Below are 20475 nucleotides of genomic sequence, written 5' to 3' on the forward strand. Positions count from 1 at the left end.
ACCTCTTCAGACTTACCCTAAAGGATGTTGAGTGAGAGAAACCAGAAGTTCTACAGACAAGGCACTGGCTATGTATGACATACCAGGTCTGGAAACTGTGCACTGCTGGTCCAAGGTGCGGTCACGGGTAGACTGCAAGTAACACACAAAGTTACAAAATGAAAGTGAATTGTTATGTCAAATTTAAGTGCTAAAATGGGGTTTGGGAACCTGATGAGTTAAGATCAATAATTTATGGTTTGTAAGTTGCCAAATGTGGAAATTTTTCAAAATTTTGCATGTCAAATCGTGACTCTCTTGAAGTATGTGACAAAGGGTTGACTGGCCCACAAAACGTCCACTACCGCTGTTTGCAAAATGAGACTTTTACAAAATTTGTGCCCTAACAACTAAAAGATTTGGAAAGTGGATATTAACTGAAAATTTTGTTGAAATAGAGGCTGGTTCTCAAGCATGTACTATTTTCCATTTAAACCTTAAAGGATTTGCTTTTGTGTTCCATTTTTATGTTGTAGCATCAATTCTTTTATTCATGGCTTTTAATATTCAATTTCGAATTTACACGATGATACTATTAAAAGTTTTGTTAACGAGAGAGATGTCGATAAAGATGATAGAGATTACTGAAAATACTGGAACCAGTACCGCGATCGGTAGAAGACATTTAAAGAAGCTTAAAGAAGGTTTTTTAAACCGATCTGTTTTTTCTTGTCTAAATTTTCGGTGACATCTGTTCACCTTCATCAGAGTAAGTGAAAGTTTGTTGGTGCTCACGCTACCAGGATACCCCGATTTGCTCTAAGATCATGCAGGACTCGATCTTGTTCATTGGTTCTCAGTTCAGGGTGTGATGGTAGCAAGTTGGCCCTGTGCAGGAGTGTGTTTTGACCACGGCCTCTTTGTGCTGCATTGCGTTGTGAGAGGCGAAATCGAGATATTTGTTCGTGTGAGTTTCTTTCCTGAAGAGGTCGATGTCTATAGAGCCATCGCTCAACACTGTGATTTGCATGTCCAAGAAGGAGATACGCCGACCCTTGTCCGTTTGCCTTGCGCACTCTATTGTAAACTGGATGTTGCTGTCAATAGAGTTGAGATGTTGGTGGAAAACTTGCACGTCTGTTTTCTTTAAACATACGTTCGAGTCATCGACATACCTCCGCCACCAGCTAGGTGTAACTGGGGAGGTGGACAAGGCTCGTTCGCAATCCCTGAGCTGACCGGTGACCCCATAACGCAACCAAACACTTGATGGTAATGCTTTCCGCATAAGTGAAATAACTGTTGTTCAGCGCGATCTCCAAAAGGTCAATGACTTGCTCCACGGTGAGGTTGGTTGTTTCTTTCCACTCATCGGACTGTTCGAGTTTCGTTTTCGATCGCCAACTTAACCGGGTTGGACGTGAAAAGAGATACGACGTCAAAGGATACAGTTCCTCATCGTCTGCAACTCTTTGGTTAAGGACGAATTCTGAAAACTCAGTCGAGTTGCGCACGGTATAGTGGTTTCCTTTCTGCAAGGTCTTGAGTACTCTAGCCAAGTATTTGGATACTTCGTATGTTGACGAACCAATGCAGCTGTTTACTGGCCTTAGGGGAATGCGATCCACGTCCGCTGAAACTGTGTAATGATCGTCACGTGGTCAAAGCTCCACCTTATGAACTTTTGGAAGCCCATAAAAAGATGCAGGATTTGGATCGGGAACCTGGAGCCGTCTGTACTCATTCTCAGAAAGGTTACCGAACTGCTCAAGGTCTTGCAGCTTCCTCTGTAGATCTCTTGCAGTTTTTGCAGTCTGGTTCCGTCTTTTGCTCGCCGTGGCCGTCTTTTGTTGGCCGTGTACTCAAGAAATTCGGCGTTCGGGCGGCATTCAAGCCTGTAAGAACATAAGGCCACGTGTTCAGAAAGCCGAAGGATAGACCAGCGGTTAACGGAATAGCAGGAATTGTTTACAAAGTGAAGTGCCACGACTGCTCTTTTACGTACATCGGGGAAAGCAAGCGCTCGTGGTTCTCGCGCGGAGCCGAACATGATCCAGGCCGCGCGAGCAACAGCGAATCAGCAATTAAACAGCATGCCGAGTCAACGGAACATAACATCCATCCGAAGGACGCCCAGATCCTCGAGCGCAGTGTAAGCAATTACAGCAAGAGGCTTTTCTTGGAGTCGTGGCACTCCACTTTGGACAGCGACGCTATCAACGAACGCAAAGCTTTTCCTCGCGCTTATGTGCAATTAATTCAAAATTAAAATGTTGCACTAACGCACGGATTGGTAGCGCGAGCACCAACAAACTTTCACTTACTCTGATGAAGGTGAAAAGATGTCACCGAAAATTAAGACAAGAAATAACAGATCGGCTTAAAAAAAACCTTCTTTAAATGATAGAGATGTTGATTTTTATTCTGTTGGTTTTATTCAAATGGTTAAGAATTTGTAATTGTCCGCACTATATTGAGATGGCATTTCACATCTTCCACTGAAGAAGGGGCAGAAGCCCCGAAACGTATGGAAACATTTTACTACCATCTAGCGCATTTTTCATTTTCATTTACATTTTAATTATCGTTTCAATACATGCGCTACACAGTCGCACGAAATTTCTTTAGAGATTTATATGTTACTACGCACTATATTGAGTTGGGTTGCTGGTGTGCGTGTTAAAATTCAATTAACATAATTTCATTAATAAGTCATCAAAATCCAAAAACTTCAATCTAGGTTTTTCTAATTTTCACAGTTCCACCCGTCGGACACGAATATTTTCGCCAAAACGATTCGGGTTTTGTTGCGAGCAACTTGAGTTCAAACTTATTCTACCGCATATTGCTTACCAAAAAAGAAGGAAATTCATTCAGTATCTACATAAAATTCTCTAACGTATTGAGCAACGACAAAATAGAATAATATCATTCGACCTAAGTTAAACATGATTCTGCTGTTTAAAAGTGTGCAGTGCTTTGCAAATTCAAAAAATCTGGCAAGCAAGTCATTAGTCACGTGAATTTGGAGTCGTAAATGAATAATAATGCCAAAACATACTCCAACACCACCGACATATGATGAGATCCATCTGAGCTCACTTTCATTTTAGCTCAATTAATATTTTGGTCTTGCTCAGCCGCAGGAACGGGAGACAATACTGAACTCTTGCTCTTCTTGACAACGTATCAATGTTCAGCTCCGCAATTCGTTTGGATCTTTCCATGGTGTAGAAAATTTTAGATTGAGATAGAGCGAGAAATATTGACAAAGAAATATTTTCTCCTGCTCGCTATCTTCACGTCTTTCACACGCTTATGATTTTGCCGCCTTTTTACACAATCACTTCGTTTAGGTCGAAATGAAATGCCAAGATGTTTTTTTTTTCAACATAATAAGTCTGCCATGTCCTTACAAATTTCTACGACGAGTTACTTTCAACAAACTGAAAATTTTTTTGCATTAATACTCATGTAGAAATTCAAATCAAGGGAAACTCATCCCCAGGGCTTTTTCATGGGTATGTACGGTCGGTTGGTCGGATGGACGGACTGTCACGTGGCGATCAAAATTTTTCAGCTCAATAGGTTTACCAAATTTTCTTAGGCATGGGGCTCTGCTTACGCACACCTACGGCATGCGTGGAAGCTCCGCTATAACCTTATCTAGAAATATAGCTTCAGTGTCTTTTTCTGATATCGAACGGGAATAAAGTGGTATGCAACGTTTCCACCATGTTGGTTTTCTGACGCGGTATAGTTGCGCAGGTAACAGCCAAATTTAGAAATCTATAACTACCGTGAATTTAACGATACATGCAGTTTTCCCACTAAAGGGGCACTATCATGGGGGATAAGTTCACTCTATGTATTATAAAATTTGCTGTTGGTGGAAGCTTTCAGTACCGTCTTAGCGTTGTTTAAAAAAGGCAAACAAGTACGCTGAGAATGTTCGGCAAGTTGCTCCAAACACTGAAGTTTGATAACTTACGTCTCCAGGTGCAACCACATCATTACAAAAATAACAGCCCAAGGAGGATCCTGGGATGGACTCCAGCCCAGCTGCTCCTTCACGTGTCACATGCGCTGCATCTCTAACACCATGCCGCATCACAAGGAATGTGTCAAAACCCAGAGCTGCTGTAACCACATACTAAATACCAAAACATCTCACATGTAAAACAATTAAAGCAATTACTGTGAAGAAGAAAAATGTGCAGGTACGTTCTGCTATTGTACCGTAACAGAAACTCAGAAGGGTTGAAACGTGTAACACGCGTTCACAGCGTTTGAATATTCAGTTATGCCAAGTACCATATTTGGAAACACGAAGGGTTTGTACGCGAATGCTCTACGCACATAATGGCACACGCAACGACATTTTCGAAACTAAAGAAATTCATTAAGCGTATCCAAGCAATGTTCTCTAGACTACATAACGACGATAAAACAGCGCTGTGAATTTAATCCAAATATTGCAATTTTGATTGGTTAATTTTTTCTTCTGATTTTCCAAATATGGACTGGTACTAAGTGGTACTTTGTACTAGTACAATGCGAATCATAAGAAATTACACGTTTCAACGCTAAGCCTTATAGGTTTCTGACCGTAATCAAAACGTGTGGTAAAGGAAACTTTTCCCAAGTCTAAATCATTGAAAATTTTCCTCCTCAAATGGTGCTTGAGATATTAATGGCAAACAATTAATTAAGCTGTTGTGTTATAACGGCTGGGTGAAAAACTGCTGTACAGTTGTAATAAAACAACACGATCATCACAGCATTTGGTTTTATACATTCCAACTAAACAGCTGAGTACCTTTCTAATAATAATAATAATAATAATAATAATTATAAAAACAATATATAATTATAATAAAAACCTTCCCAAACTCCTTTGCAACTGAAAAATCGTCAATGCCAAATAACTTGGTCAGTTTGAAGTCAGCAGGAGTAGTACGTCGTATAGAAATAACTCTTACCATAAACTACTTCTTGTATAAGTCGTAGGACGATGACGTCATTAGTCACGTGACATTGCCCTGAAGTTCGTTTTTGCTCAGTGTGACAAAGATATTTCGTTACTGAAAAAGCAGTCATTGCAGTTTGAAGCACATTGGTGTGAGGCATTTCAGACTGCCCGGGTACCGAAAAAAATATAAAAAATTAAGGGGGTTATGTACAATTTTCAAAAAGTGGGAGTCTGGGTACAAGTACGTATCTGGCGTTGCATTAAATGCAAGGATGCAAAAAATTACATGTTGGTAGATATTTATATGTTAAGTACATTTTTATCACTTTTATTGTTATGACGTCTCGGTCACGTGACCAGAACGGACCGCAGTTTTAAATTCGCTTGAAAACTTTACCTGTATCTCTCTCTTAAGATTTTTTTACGCCAAGTTGTAGCTTTTTAAAAAGTGTTTTTAAAAATGGCCATTATTACTTTTTCCTAAAAAAGTATGGCAGTACAAAATACAACTAAAAAGTTTGTTGGCTTCCTTCTCAAAGACAATTTGCGGTAGGAATAAAAGAAAATTTTGCCAAAGGGAGGAGTGTATGCTCTTTATGATACCGTAGTCAGTTACTTCTCATTTCAATTGCTTTTCGCGAAGTTGAATGTAATTTCCTCCAGACGAAAGAAGTGGGCCTGGGGAGAAGTTAAATAGCTGCCCCTCCCCCTCCCCCTGCTGGTGGTCACCCCAGCGGATTCCCCGTGGTCCGTATTGTGGGCTCATGAAGAGCATTTTCAAAATGGCGACTATGCGACAAAATTTTGAGTTATAGAGGACAGTTTTGTCGATGTTTTTCCTTCTTGACGCGATCAAAACGAGTCCCCAAACGTGGGAAAAACCTCCTTTATTTGTATTCCGGATAAAGAAGAATATGGAATGAGTAGAAACGTGCGAAAACGTGGGCAACAGAAACTAACAGGGACCTGAGGTGACAGGAGGTGAGCGTTTCTCATTGAACAATGATTTTTTTAGACTGGTTAAAGCTTATGTCTTCGACGTTTATCATGATTATCAACTTAGCTTACTGGAATTAAAGCCTGGCTAGGTGTAAAAAATAGATGGTGGGAACAAGGCGATAGTATTAAATGGCAGTCATTTCGTCGAGGCATACAACTGTTATTTATGTTCGATTTCGTTATCTGAATTTTAAGCTACTGTTTTCCAAATTAATAAGACTCGCATCCTTTCATTATTTATACATGAGGAAATGTTCCTCAAAATATTGACCAAGTCCGGGGGGCCATTTTAGACCGCAAAGAAAAATTACGTCAGGAAGATTTTATGTGATACCTTTGAAATTGGAAGAAACATTTCAGCTCAGTGTGATCTCTTTTTTTAAGTTAGACTAGAGACTACTGGTACTTGCAGTCAACCTGGTAGCTAATCTAGACTTAAATTAAACAGTGCTACTCACGTTTTGGAATGCCTTTTTGGGTATGTTTAATAAATGAGACCATTTCTTAACTTAAAATTTGTTCTTCCCATGATGTTTTATTGTCTTTATTGTATTGGTAAACATAGATTTAAGTTTTCTTTGCATTTTGTGGTTTACAGGTCAGGGACTAATAGAATACCTAATGTTTTGAAAGGACATTCTGGATTACTGTTCAGTGAGTTAAACTATGGAGTTCAGGTAATTGTTGATCTCTTAGTTTTACACATAGTTAAGTGACACTCAATTCTGGCAATTCCCTTTCTTCTCGAGCTCTCTACACACATTCATTGTCTGAGGCATTTAAGATCTGCTTTTTGACCAGATATTTGTCTACTTTACAAAAAATCTGTTTGTTTTTAAGGCCTGTATTTTAAGTTGTTGGATAACCTACAGTAGCATTTTAAAGTAGCAATGTAAAAAATTACAAGGCCTTAAACTTAAACAAGCCAGAAAACCCTAATCCCAATATAAAGCTAACTGCAAGCAACATGATGTACCCTTTGGCAACCAAAGTGCTTTTAAGGCTAGCCAGAGTACTATATAGGCTAACCGGAATCTTATGTAGGCTAACTGGAATGGCTTTCATGGCTCGTATGTTTCATGACATATAAGTGCCATACAAGCCAAAATACCTAACTCCAATAAATAGCATAACCTGAAGCCACCTCAGCTAACTATACTCAGGCTAACTGGAGTACTGCTTAGGCTAACCAGGGAGCTTTTTAGGCCAACCAGTAGCTGTAAATTGGATTTAAATTAACTTCAGCTTAGGTTTTGTTGGCAACTTGCTCTACAAGAATACCAAACATAGATTTCAGTGATGTAATGCTTTGAAATGAACAGATTACAAAATTCAGTTTTAGGGTTCAAAACATTTTTAAATATTATTAATAATATGACATTTTTCTGCAATAATTAATGAAAGGAAGGGTGCAAGGTGAAACCATTATAAGCTTACCCGAAGCCACATGTTTCTTTCGAAACAACTACAACAAAAAATAAAAATCCATAAATGTCATTTGGCTATTTACAGTAGCAAGTGGAAAAAAATATTGGATCCACTGGCCCAACATAAAAGCAGCCAGTTTTTCTCACACACTGAAAAGGGCCATTTAATTTTAATATACAGTCTGCATGCTGGAAAATAGCAATTTCAGCAAAATAATAGTTTTTTGTTTGTTTTGTTTCTATTTGCAGGTTACTTGGAAGACTTTGAAAGGGCATTCCTGTTAGTCAAAATGAACTCAAAAATACACACTGTGTCAATGTAATAAAATTATCACATGATTGATTCCCACATATTGCCAGTTTAAACCTGAATAAATTTAAGTGACATTGATGGCTTTTAATATAATATGAACATCCCAGAACCCAATAAGATGGGAGGCGCGGTGGCCGAATGGTTAGTGCACCGGACTCCGGATCGAGCAGTCCGAGTTCGAGCCCCAGCCGGGGTCACTTGTGTTATGTTCTTGGGCAAGACACTTTACTCTCATAGTGCCTCTCTCCACCCAGGTGTATCAATGGGTACCGGCCACATAATGCTGGGGGGGGGGGGCTGCAGTGGACTAACATCCCATTCAGGGGGGAGTAGAAATATTCCTAGCCGCTTAATGCTGCAGAAACCGGGATAAGCTCCGGCAGTGTGGGCTGCTTGGCTCGTGGCTTCTCCTAGAACCCAATAAGGCTTCATGTAAATACTGACACTTACAGTAATTACATGTTAGTTTTAAAACCATTCTGAGGTTCATGACAAAACATATTTGTTTCAATAAAAACGTAAAAATAATGAAATAACAGAGAATTTACATAATTTTTATCGCAGACCAATTTTACTCCAGGTTAAGTTTATGTGTCAAGTTTTTTGCAGCACAGGCTTGGTTCCACAGGGTGTGGTTCCAAAAAATATCCATACCTCCCCCAAGGATGGTTCTTTGGTTTGGACCCTCCCACCCCCTGGGATTTCTAGTTTTGCTTCATACTTTCTTTAAAATGTTTGTACTATTGAGACCCTCATCCCCATCGGAATTTCCAATGACCATCCTTGGGGTGGGTATGGATATTTTCTGGAACCACACAATGTGGGCATTTGCTTATGAAAGTAAGCTGCAGATTGATCTGATTGATACACACTAATCTATTTTCACATTTACCTGTTTTCTATGGGATATATAATTATATATTGTTTTTACCGGTTTCACTTGTAATAATAATAATAATAATAATAATAATAATAATAATAATAATAATAATAATAATAATTTGTCCATGCCTTTTTTTTCACAGCACCGATAACTGTTGGTAGCCAGCGACTCTCTCGAGTGTCCATAAGCAGGAAGACAGCATCATGAGCATCTATAAGCTCCTCAAGTTTACTGACATCTCTTTTAACTTTTTCTATTTCCTCTGTAAAAAGTCAACACGTTAATAGTGCCAATTTGTAAAGCTAAGTTCGGAGCAACGACAAATTGTCAAAATTTATAAACCAAAGTATTTCCTTAAATGCAGGAGAACATTACAAAGTGGCTTGAAAATAGTAAAAAGGTTGATACCTGGAGATTGTCCGACAGAGTGACCTGGCATGGGAATTGACAGCTGTAACGATGATGCATTCTTAAAGAGCAAATGCAGGCATATACTTAATATACCAACGTATTACCCCAGGCAATCAGTCCATAAATCAGAAAAGGATATACTAAGCCATAATAAATAATATTACTAAGCCATAATAAATATATTATTTTCTATATTATATTTTGTATGTGTGTCCGTGTGTACGTGTGTGTGTCCGGCCAAAATTTGTCTACTCGATTTGTAAACTGACAACCCCGCATTTTTAACCTAGTGGTTATTTCGGGTTGTTAGAACTCCTTATCTTTAGCAATATATTTATATAATAATCTGTAATTTAATTTTAATGATAAGGAAATAAATAGGATGTTGTTGTAACAGCAACTAAAGTAGTTATTTTATTTTATTTCTTTTTTTTTTTGGGGGGGGGGGTAGACGATAGTGTGCATGTCCCCCATGTAAATTTTAAAGCTTGTCACGTCATCAATGCCATCTATTCCCCGTTTATACTCTTAGTGCAGAGGCTTTCTGTGTGTCATGCCACCTTTATACACGTGAGTCACATTTTGTACAAGCTGTTTCCTTTTAACTCCTCTTCCATTTGTTATACTGTTACCAACTTTTATAAGGCTGTACATGAATTGAAAATGCAAAGTGCTGGTTCCGCAAATATCAACCCTTATGTAGACGACTCATCAAATAAAATATAACAAATATTGCGTCAGCATATTTGGTCCCCATGGCGCCCTGAACTTTGAAGTGCTGACAAATAATTTTTGTGTCATCTACACGATCAAATATATTTGTCACATAAAAATTGCTTGTGTACACGTGGCTTGAAGTAACCGGGAGATCCCTGGGGAGATTTTCCAGTGTCTCATGTAGCATTGGACAAACATGTACAGACCTAAGCACAGGCTAACCATCCTCTGCACAACAACAAGGTTTATTTGAACTGCAAAATTACTACATGTAGTTACTACTTAAAGCCCAAATGAATATTCAAATTCCTTCACTAATTGCTATTGTAAATATTTAAGCTTCCTAAAATCTGCCTTTCCGGCTGTGTACTTCACGTTGTCCTCGACTTGCCGTCGTGATTTCCGAAGTATTTCTTTGGGGTGCCCCAGAGGACGTTTTGTCGTGGACCACACTTTGCTTTCTGGGGAGAGCACAGGTAGAATAAACTTAAACAATGCGAAAATATATCTATCTCATTTTAATACAAATACACAGCTGTAAAAGCAGATTTTAGGAAGCTTAAATATTTACAATAGCAATTAGTGAAGAAATTTGAATATTCATATGGGCATGCTGTGACCTCAAGGCAAACAGAGGATGGTTAGCCTGTGACCTAAGCTGGCCCAAACTGACAAGTCTATGACTGAATGAACTTTCTAATGTCTACCTTTCAAATATCAAAATTGGAATAAGGCTCCTAACTCTCAAGTTACAAGTGAAATGTCTGTCATCTTCCAAAGCCTTCTCCTTGATTATTAATATCTCTTAAACTTGATTTCTTGGAAGCCTGTGATTCTTTTTTTCGACTCAACAATTTTTTGTTTGTTTGTTTGCTTTTTTTTAATAAAAGCACATTATCTTACCACACCAGGAAATATCCGTTTTAGGGCAGAAGCAGCAGCAGCAGCTTTAGGTTTTCCTCCATTCTGACAGTCTGCAAACTCGAACAGGGTTTGACGCACAGGATTGGAAAATGAAATAGTTCCATAGTCAACAAAGGTTATGGTGCGAACACCCCATCCCTTTACAAGAAACAAAAATAACAGTGGTCAAATGACAATAGCTATTGCATTATAACACAACAGTCTTATGTTCATTTATCCTGAAAACTCAAAATTGAGTGGTGCAAGTGGCTCAATTCTGTTCCTTACCAATGCTTTGTCACACAAAATGTTTCATATTTGTTTATTAATATGTTTGTTTATTAATGTTTATTTATATTTGCAATTGTAACACTACTAAGTCTTAGTTGTATTGTTACAAAGCTCTACGTACCATGAGGCATCTTGCCACATTACAACCTAGGGTTCCCGCACCAAGGAGAAGGCACTTTGTTTGTGAAATTTTGTTGAGATCCATTGATGGTAGAAGTCTCCATTGCATTAGCTTCAAGTTAAGGTCCACTGATGATGATGCAAGCCTAAGGTTGAATTAGGATTAACATCTGAAAAAGGATTACTTGTGGGACTTGTGCAACACAGAAAGCGTTGTTGATAACTACTACGAAATTTCTAAGCCTAGTGGCCCATATGCCTTGGTGCTGAAGTATGAAGTCACTAGGAGTATCATCCCCGGGTAAGGAGAGTGAAATGTACACCTAATCGCTATTACCTTAGAACTCACACTGTGACCATGGCAGGGTTTGAACCCTGACCGGAGTTCAGTGTACTAACCATTTGGCTGTACTGATATGGGGAGAGCCCATATTGCACTCACTTATGGGAAGTACTGCCAATACTTGGGATCTTCAGGTTTACAGAAAAAACTAATTCTCATTTTTTAAAGTTAATTACAGGAAGTTATCTAAGCCAAATACATCAAAACTATCAAAGTTAAACTGGGGTTAGTAATATGTTGCAATTTGTGAGTTTAAGAGAAAGAAATGCAGTAGTAAATGTAGCTTAGAAATATTCAAGCTGTATTGTTTAACAGAAAGAACAGTTAATTAGGAAGATTTTGGAGCTTTGAAGGAGTAAATGAAGGTAAAGAGATAGCAAGAATAAGCGCTGAGCCAATATAATAAGATGCAACTAATAAGATGAAATAAAAAAAAAACCAACTGATTTAACTGTTGACTTACAGATTTCCCTGCTTACAACATACAATAAGAATAAAATTAAACTAAAATATAGATAGTGACATTACTTCCTTAATGAAAAATCTTGACCTTGAGCTACCAAGTTATATACAAGACTAAATACAAGTACGTGACTGTATAACAAACAGAAGGGTGAAAGAATCCTTAAGCAAAAGCATTGTTAAAGTGCATCCATCCTTTTTAAGACTCAATAATGCATAACTTCAAAAACTGGATAACTCTACTTGTGAAAAAATTAAATTTGAACACACTCAATATAGCAAGTGCAACCTTTCAATTGTAAAATAACTGATAGCTTGAGGGAAAAGAAGTGAAAGCATATTTAGAAAAACGTAAAATGACAAGCTGGCGTCGGTGCCTGTCGCTGGCCTTGCTACAGCTGCCCTGTTCTTGAGTTGCACGTGCGAAAATAGTAAGCACCTGAGCCCCAGTAAAGACAGTCAAAGGCAGCTCCAGCTGGCTACCGAGCAAGAACTCAACCAGGAAAAATTGTGACACTGGTTGGTCATGGATTAAAGAACACATTCATTCACGGGATCAAGACAATAGCTTAATTATGATGTCACCCAGTTAATGTCTTCCTGCTCTTGCTAATGAGATTCCATCCCCCTCCTCCAAAAAAAGAGGAGTAACCAGTTACTACAAGACTACTGCAAAGGGTTTGCATGGCATTCACAACATCAACTCCAGTTTTTATTATTAATTAGCTAGCAGTAGAAAACATCATGAAGTTAAAGAGATTAGCAAGAATTAGTGGAGTTCAAACGTGATTATTAGCTGATGAATCGAAATAGAAAAACAATCAAGCAAACACCAGGTATCAACAGGTGGAAGGGGTTTTCCATGCAGAAAAACATGAATAACGGTGAGTCACTCAGAATTACTCCAAGTTGAATTTGCCACCAACAAGACAAAAATAACTAAAAGTAAGTAGAATAATGCATTGTGGCAAGGCCATCTTACTTATTTTGTATTTTAGTGGAAATCATGTAAACTAACTGTTACATAACATGCAGAGAAGCCAAGTTTGCTGTTCACTTTAAACTGATTGATCCATTCATTGATTGATTGTGTCTTACCATAGATTTGAATTTCAAAACACAGTTGGAACATAAAAAAATCCATCATTTGCAGCACTAACTATGAATGCGTGCACTACATGAAAAAAACTCCATAACTGCACACACACACAGTACACTGCCCTCACTGCACTGCAATCACAACAATTATAACTACACATTGTGATTATGTTGGGACCATCATAAATAGGAAAACATTTTCTGTTTTAAAATTGGTAATGCAACAGAAAAAACCCCAACAAAAATATTTATAAAATAATTAAGATAGTAGGCGCGCTCTCATTGGTCGATAGGTGAGTTTAGATGAGAGTGTGTAAACACGGTTGTGATGTCACGCTTTCTGTGTTTCCCGGCACAATTTAAAAACATTATAAAACTGCCAAAAAGACTTGCAAAGTAATTTCAAGTACGATTTTAAAGAAATGGAAAACAATACCAAATTTGATACGTGTTCCGGCTTTCTCTTCCCATATGAGTCCGAGGAAAAAAAGCAAAAGAAGGAAGAACCGCAGCGCTTTTCCTGGAGGGAGCTCAAGCGAATGACAAAATATGCAACAAAACACGCAATAAACATTTTTCAAGTAAATTTTTTCATTTAATTACTACAATAAAATTCCCTATAAGAATTCTTTGTTAGAAAAAAATTATAGGCCAACGCAAACAAAACTATATGCTACAAACTGTAAATCTTTAAGCTTAAATTCAAACTTTGCACGGCCGATCAGTTGCCGTCTTTTTGCCGGCAAATCTGCTTAAAATGCGATTAAAATGACGATTAAAATGTATTTTCACTGAGACTTTCTCAGCGTAAAAATTCTACTGTTACATTGGCAATAATAGTCGTGAACTTCTTTCATTCAAAATGGGCTTGGGGAAGAGGAAAGAATGGAAATATTTGTCAACAAACCAAAGCAGAATTTGATGTCAATTTGAGGTTTATTCTACGCTTGAAGCACATTACAAAGATGGCGGAAACGACAGTAGAAGAAACTGGACTCGTTTAGATCACTATCTGAACAATTTACCGTACAATAAATGCATACCATTGCTACCGACCTCGCTAGATCCGCTGCTTGTGCTATGATTCCTAATTATACTGCAAAACTTCACAAGACACAATGAGACATTTCAACCGTGTTATTGGGCTGCCAAATCATTCAGGCAAGTTCACTTCACTTGCAAGAGCGTTTAAGCACAGTGGCATTCATTTCCAGCTTAAATAAACTCCTCATCTTGAAGTTCTTTCCTTACAGAGCCATATTTTTTAGCATTTCTTTTAGTTTTTGCCAAACTTTCAGTATTTTTCTGCAAGATTTACATGGAATTGCTTTTGTCGACACGGCGCTACTTGCCACAAATTTTACTTGAACTTTTATAACACGAATTTTGATTGGTTCATGTGTTGTCAAATGCGCGTTTTAAGAAAAATCTATTTCAATCAAGAAGTAAATAAACCAAATCCCCTCATTTTTCGAATTATTTTTGAAAAAAAAATTATAAAAGCAATAGAGGACTTTTTTCCGTGTTTACATAGCCTCATCTAAACACGAGGGGGGTTGGGAGAATTCGAGACAGTTATGCAAACCCGAGACGCAGTCGAAGGTTTGCATAACTTTCTTTTCTATTGCTTAAATATATATATATATATGACAAACTTTGGGAGGGGGTGTAAACACTTTTGCAGAATAACTACCTCTCAGGGTCCATGGTGGCACTTAGATCTACCATCCTTGGTGCAAGCTTTTGACTTTTGTTTTTTTCCCAGCCAACACATTTAGGATTTTCTGAAAAGAGAAATGTATTCAGTGACTTATTGAGGTTGTTGCATTTAAGTGTTCTTTTCAGTTAAAAAAAAACATTCAAACATAAGGCAGCCACCCAAAATGTTTTAATTGTTTTCTGATGCAACCAATGCTGTATTGCTCACATTTTTTTCAATTACCAGTTTCTGCATATGATGGTAGTCTGATATTCAGCACCAGGCTATGAGAAGTTTCTCTTTTGCCAGATCTCACTTGATCTCTCCAACATAAAACCTTTACACTTGTAACAGTAGAGCCCCTGTCGCAAACAGAAAGAAAACATAACATAGAAGACAAAGTTTTTGGAGAGTTTTTTGAAACAAACACAGTGAACAATCATTGAATTTGGTGGTCACAAAAAATTGTGATTGAATGTCAGTATCTCATAGATCACTGTCTTTGCCTCAGCCTTTGTTTTTGGTAAACATGAATTGATCTGCTTTCCACTGGCAATTCATGATAATTTGCTCAGCCTTATAGTCCAATAATTGCTAATAGTCCCTGCTGCAAGGGCTGAATTGACAAAAAGTGCAGGTATCCAAAGGATATGTTGGGTGGAAAATCAACAGCCACTTGCAAATGAGGGGTGGGGGAAAAGTATGTTTTTGAGCCTAAACTTCCTCAACTCCTGTAAAATGAAATAAAACTAAATAAACTAAACTAAAATAATAATGATGTCAATGATAATAATACAACCTCCTTTTATAATTTTATATAAACTAGTTAAAAAATAAACCAGTTTCAAAAACTTGAACCAAATCCAAAATTAAACCACATCATGCATGTAAACATTGTACTAACCAGTGATAAGCAAGTAGAGCAAGAAAGTTTCTAAGCGGCCAGCCTGGATTTTGAGGCATTGTGCATGGATCAGCAAATCCAACCATAAACTGTACAGCATAAACAAATTAATAATAATGACATGGAATGCAATTTACCAAGTGTGCAATGAAACTGCAAAGCTTCCCTTAGTGCATTTCCTAAACCATAATTTACAATACCTTGTTCTTACCTCCATAATGATCACCAGCAACCCTAACAGCAATAGCTAATGTTAAATTTAGATTTTATAACCAAGCTAGCCAGGCTACGATAATGGCTACGATAAATAAATGGCACGCAATGCATGCACAAGGGATGGCGTTTCACAAGGGGTCTTACATAATTTTGAGGAAAAACTTAAAGTAAAAAAAAGTAGCTGACACCTTGTGTGTAAAAAAACTGTTATCCAACTGCAGCTTACATTTTTTAAACATAAGAAGCTTGTTAGTGATAGTATAGCTGTTATGAATTCACAGACCAAGGATGCAGATAATACATTTTCTTCATAGATTTTCTCAATTGAACAACAGTAATATTTTACTTTATATTTTTATACTTTTTTTTCAGATTTCCCTATGTTGTCTCAACAAATATTGCGTTATACTGTAGTGTGATATCACGGATAAACGACATACGATACGCGCGAGCAAGCTTTTAAGCTGCGAGAAAGGTCAAACGGTCTCTTGCTCACAGTGTCCCTTTGTATTATAAGAATTAAAAATTTCTGTCAACTAAATCTAATAGACCCCATCATGTATAATTAGTCTCTTTCGTTTATACACTGTTGTGTTCCATTCTAACTGCACGGAAGTATTTTGCTTTTGTGTTTACGCGGGGATTTCTTGTTAAGTTAAACTCTGTTCGATCGGGCCAAACAGACAAACCGAACCGTTCGTTCGATGGCATAAAGCGAAGTCACACCATCGCTTAAAAAAATGTATACCAAAACACAATAATAACTATATTAGTTACTTCACACAAAACATACATCCACCTTTTCTTCTCCTCCTCTACTCCCTTAACAACCCAACTAAATGTTGTTGGTTTAAAAACAACTGAAGTCATCTCAAAAGCACAACACTTCAATAACAGTCATCTGCATTTCCTTCAGCAAAATTATTCCTGCTGCAAAGGTCAGCTGCATCTTTGCATCACTTACATGTAGTATATTAATTTACAGTTGATTTCAGTTTTTTTGGCTGCCCCTCTTGTGAAGTTCGTTAGGAAATTGGAAACTTTGTTATGAAGTTACCAATTACGTTGCGAGTTTGCGAATCAAATTGCGAACTTCGATACAAAGTTCCCAACTTCGGCCTGACTGAACTTTCCAAGTTTATTAGTTGAGGAGAAACAAGACATGTTGCTCCAAAGTCATGGCGATTTCTGAACTTGATGATTTTAGAACCGGTCAAGGAAAGTTGAAGTAGCTAAAGTGCAAGACAACGTTTCGCATCAGTGATCAGGCAAGTGATTTGCCAATAAATAAATTTTATGCATGCAGAAATTTGGTCAAATTTTAACTTTTTTGTATGAAAACACATATTTAACGATTTCTGTGAGGCATAATCTTCAATTTCAAGTCTTCTGCATCTGTAAGCCGGATGAAACTTGATGGTTTACCCATATGTAAAATTGATTTTAATCGAAGACGACGCGACGGGGAAGACTAATTTGTTCAAGACAACGTGTTTATGGCTCGCTGAACATAGAAGTTTTTGAACCTTTTATATTTTTATTTTTATGACATTTGTTTCAAACAGTTTAGCGTAGCAAAGCCCTTTTTGATAACATAATTACAGAAGGTTTTAATAAATTCGGGACGAAGTTGGGAACTTTGTATCAAAGTTCGCAATTTGATTCGCAAACTCCCAATGTAATTGGCAACTTTGTAACAAAGTTTACAATTTCCTAACGAACTTCGCAAAGCGGGCGGCCAAAGTAAACTGAAATCAGCTGTTATTGCATAATTGATTTTATAGTTGAAATGGCATTTTCTTTTTCTCACCTCTGAATCATCAACACTGAAAAATGTCTGCCATTCCTTAATATGACCTACAGTCACTGTACTTTTAGATATCTTGATGAGAAAGAATCCAGGTCCTGTTAACAACAAATCAATGCAACCTTCTTGGAACTTTATACTCACTTTACATACAGATACCACCAATGACACTAAAACTTAATAATATTTTGTTCTACTCAACCAAGGTGTTAATAATGGTCCCAAAATTATATATGTTGTTGATAGTTAAATTTAGACAGGGTATCAAGGGCTACGATGGAGAAGAAAATTTGATTCATCAGCAACTAGTGCAAGTGGTTGACATTTGGCAATAATAGAGCAAAAGAAATAAGAAAAGACTTATTTGTGTGAAGACCACATGTACAACAAACAATTGCTTTGACCAGTATAACTGAGATGATTAACAAGTCCCAATAGTCAGGTCGCTTAGCGCAAATTTTTGGAGAAATCGTTACACAATTGATAAAAGCACCAAACTTTGCAGAATGATTCTTTAAAGAATATTAAATAATTTTATCCGTGGCTCCACCTGAATTTTTTCTTGCAATTTACAAAATTTGCTCAACATTTTGACCACGTACAAACTCTCAAGCACTGCTACCACACCATTTTGAATTGATGCAATGAAAGTGCGACAGAAGGAAATATATAATATATAGATTTAGGCAAGCCTAAAAGCGGAGCTCCCCATTTATTTAATTTTCACTGGAGCTTACAATGTTTTCATTCTAGTGAATAAGCGGCCAAAGTACTAATGTTTATGGCGGTTTATAGGTTCAAGACAAATTTAAATAGCTCACGGTTAAACCGAATGTCAGCAGTACGACAAAAATAATAATCTTAAAGCGGGGCAAAATCATTACTCGTGGCACGAAAAATTACTTTAGAGTACAGTAAATTATCTGCTTTCTAGCAATAGAAAATAGTTTCGCGATCCTGTAAAAGTTTCGCAGCAGTTTAGTAGACTCCACAATATCTATTACATTGATATAGGATATATTCAACGTGAATCGCTGAGTCTGTCGGATTAGCTCAATCGGTAAGGTGCCAGTCTGCGGATCGGAAGGTCGTGAGTTCAAATCCCAGAGGGTCAAGTTCTTTTTTTTTTTTTTTTTTTTTTTTTACCCCGTAGCAATAAAATGGTTTGTTTATTATATCAACCCGATTTAGCTTTTCGATACTCCTTCATGTACGATGCTGGCTTTACAGATAGACAGGAAAGTCATTGATCGATTATGGCTCTCAATATGTCCACTTTTTTGGCGATCGATTACTTTCTACACGTAATTTTCAGCCACATTTTGTTTCATTGCTTCTTGTTTTTCTTTTCAAACCTCTTTAAATTTTAAAGGCCGCCTTGGCCGCCTTTATACGGCCTTCTTGCTTCACTATTTCTACCATCAAACTATGGCGGCCATGTTGCGTGACTCCGTACCCCGTACGCGCCCGCGAACCATGCCGCTATCCATGTTGACCATGAAAACTCATTTCGATAGTGTTCCTTCTTTCATGAGTATGGTGCTCTGCTCTGCGGCCCTGCGGGCCGCTGTAGAGCTCCGCTATAAATTGAAGACATTGTTGAAGTTTTCGCTGCAATTTTATTTTTAGATGCAGTATCATTCTGAGAAGAAAAATAAGCGATAGGAAAATAGAACGACGTTTCAATGACGCCATGTCATCATTATCAAGTTAAAATACAGATATAGTATTATATATAATATAATTATATGCGCGCTTGTAGTTTGTGGCCCATGAGGGATGCAGAAGGCCTTGAAGAAACAAGATTACACACAAATGTTGGCCAAGGCAGCTTCAAAAATAAGAAAACACATTTTCAGCCACAAGGCATATAAATTTAATGGATCAATTCCATAAAATAGTCAAGAAGTTAATTTTCAATGGAGACGGTTTGAGAAAGCAAGATAAGCACGAGTCCCAAGCATGCCTTACCGTTGGCCATCCTATTGTCTACAACACAAAGAAAAAAATCAAAGGAATCCGATACAGAAAGAAGGCACTCATACAAGCGTAAACCGCCACTGCCTCTCTACACTGACTTGAACACACATAGATTGACGTGTTGCAAGCGGATCATCGAGCATTTACGCCAGCTGGTAATTTCTATTTCCTATGCCAGGGTCACACTAACCTGCGATCTTTCTCCTCCCGCTGCAAAAAAGAACGCCTGATCGCAGGTTAGGGCCACACAGCTTGAAGAGTGGACAGCAGAAGCCATGTGCGAGCACTTTGACGAAGATGGAGTTGTATCCCCTGCCTGCCTGCGATAGGTCTGTTCACTGTTGGTGCCTTAGACAACCTTCAAAAAGCTCTTTTCTTGGTACGGGCATCCATCACCTCCAGTTTCCAACTGAGAACCAACCGGGTAAAAGTATACCACAAGTTACGATTCCTCCATCTGTACCTAGAAAGCCTTCTGCTTTCATTGTAACACCACATCCAGTTTTAGGGGAAAGGGCAGACTTGGCAGGCATTTAAAGAGGAAACAGAAACACTTCCCTATTTAGCTTCCCGTCCGATTGAGTCCCTTGATGCTGACTGTGAGCACTTCCGAAAAACTGACCGGCTGGTTATAATCGTTTATGACAAAGAGAGTTCACCCTTGTTCCTTAACCAAACTAGGATTTAACTTTTCTGTCTAGGATATTACATATAATTTCTTCAAGCCTTATGCTGCCACAATTTTTTTCTTTTGTCAGTAAAAACGACTGCGTGGGATGCTAGGGTTAGGGAACATGGAAACCGTGTGGTTTTCTCTTCAATTTACCTTATGGGTTATAAATACCGGGTACTCTGATGAATGCCTGTAGAAAATAGCGACAGACTCCCCGTGAAAAACCGCTTACGAAAGGGAACATTGCAGAACAGCTTTTATGAATTTATGCAAATTAA

At 37.8% G+C, this 20475-nt stretch overlaps 1 protein-coding gene and 1 long non-coding RNA gene across 2 annotated transcripts in view; one reads left to right on the forward strand and one right to left on the reverse strand.

Annotated features, from left to right (window-relative positions):
• The window catches only part of LOC144653124 (ubiquitin-like modifier-activating enzyme ATG7), a 77982-nt gene that overhangs the window by 8439 nt on the left and 49068 nt on the right, over positions 1–20475 (reverse strand). The window contains exons 7-16 of the mRNA XM_078513041.1: positions 17548–17642; positions 15522–15610; positions 14861–14979; positions 14612–14702; positions 11017–11161; positions 10605–10763; positions 8982–9042; positions 8702–8835; positions 3971–4132; positions 17–132 (exon numbers count right to left, since the gene is read on the reverse strand). Of these exons, the coding sequence (XP_078369167.1) occupies positions 17–132; positions 3971–4132; positions 8702–8835; positions 8982–9042; positions 10605–10763; positions 11017–11161; positions 14612–14702; positions 14861–14979; positions 15522–15610; positions 17548–17642 (1171 nt within the window). The remainder of the gene's footprint in view (positions 1–16; positions 133–3970; positions 4133–8701; positions 8836–8981; positions 9043–10604; positions 10764–11016; positions 11162–14611; positions 14703–14860; positions 14980–15521; positions 15611–17547; positions 17643–20475) is intronic.
• LOC144653138 (uncharacterized) lies at positions 5640–8030 on the forward strand. Its single transcript, XR_013570684.1, has 3 exons — positions 5640–5932; positions 6549–6627; positions 7627–8030. It is a non-coding gene; the product is annotated as an uncharacterized LOC144653138 (long non-coding RNA).

Source organism: Oculina patagonica, chromosome 5 (genome assembly GCF_052425735.1).
Source record: "Oculina patagonica isolate OP01 chromosome 5, crgOcupat, whole genome shotgun sequence".
Lineage (NCBI taxonomy): Eukaryota > Metazoa > Cnidaria > Anthozoa > Scleractinia > Oculinidae > Oculina > Oculina patagonica.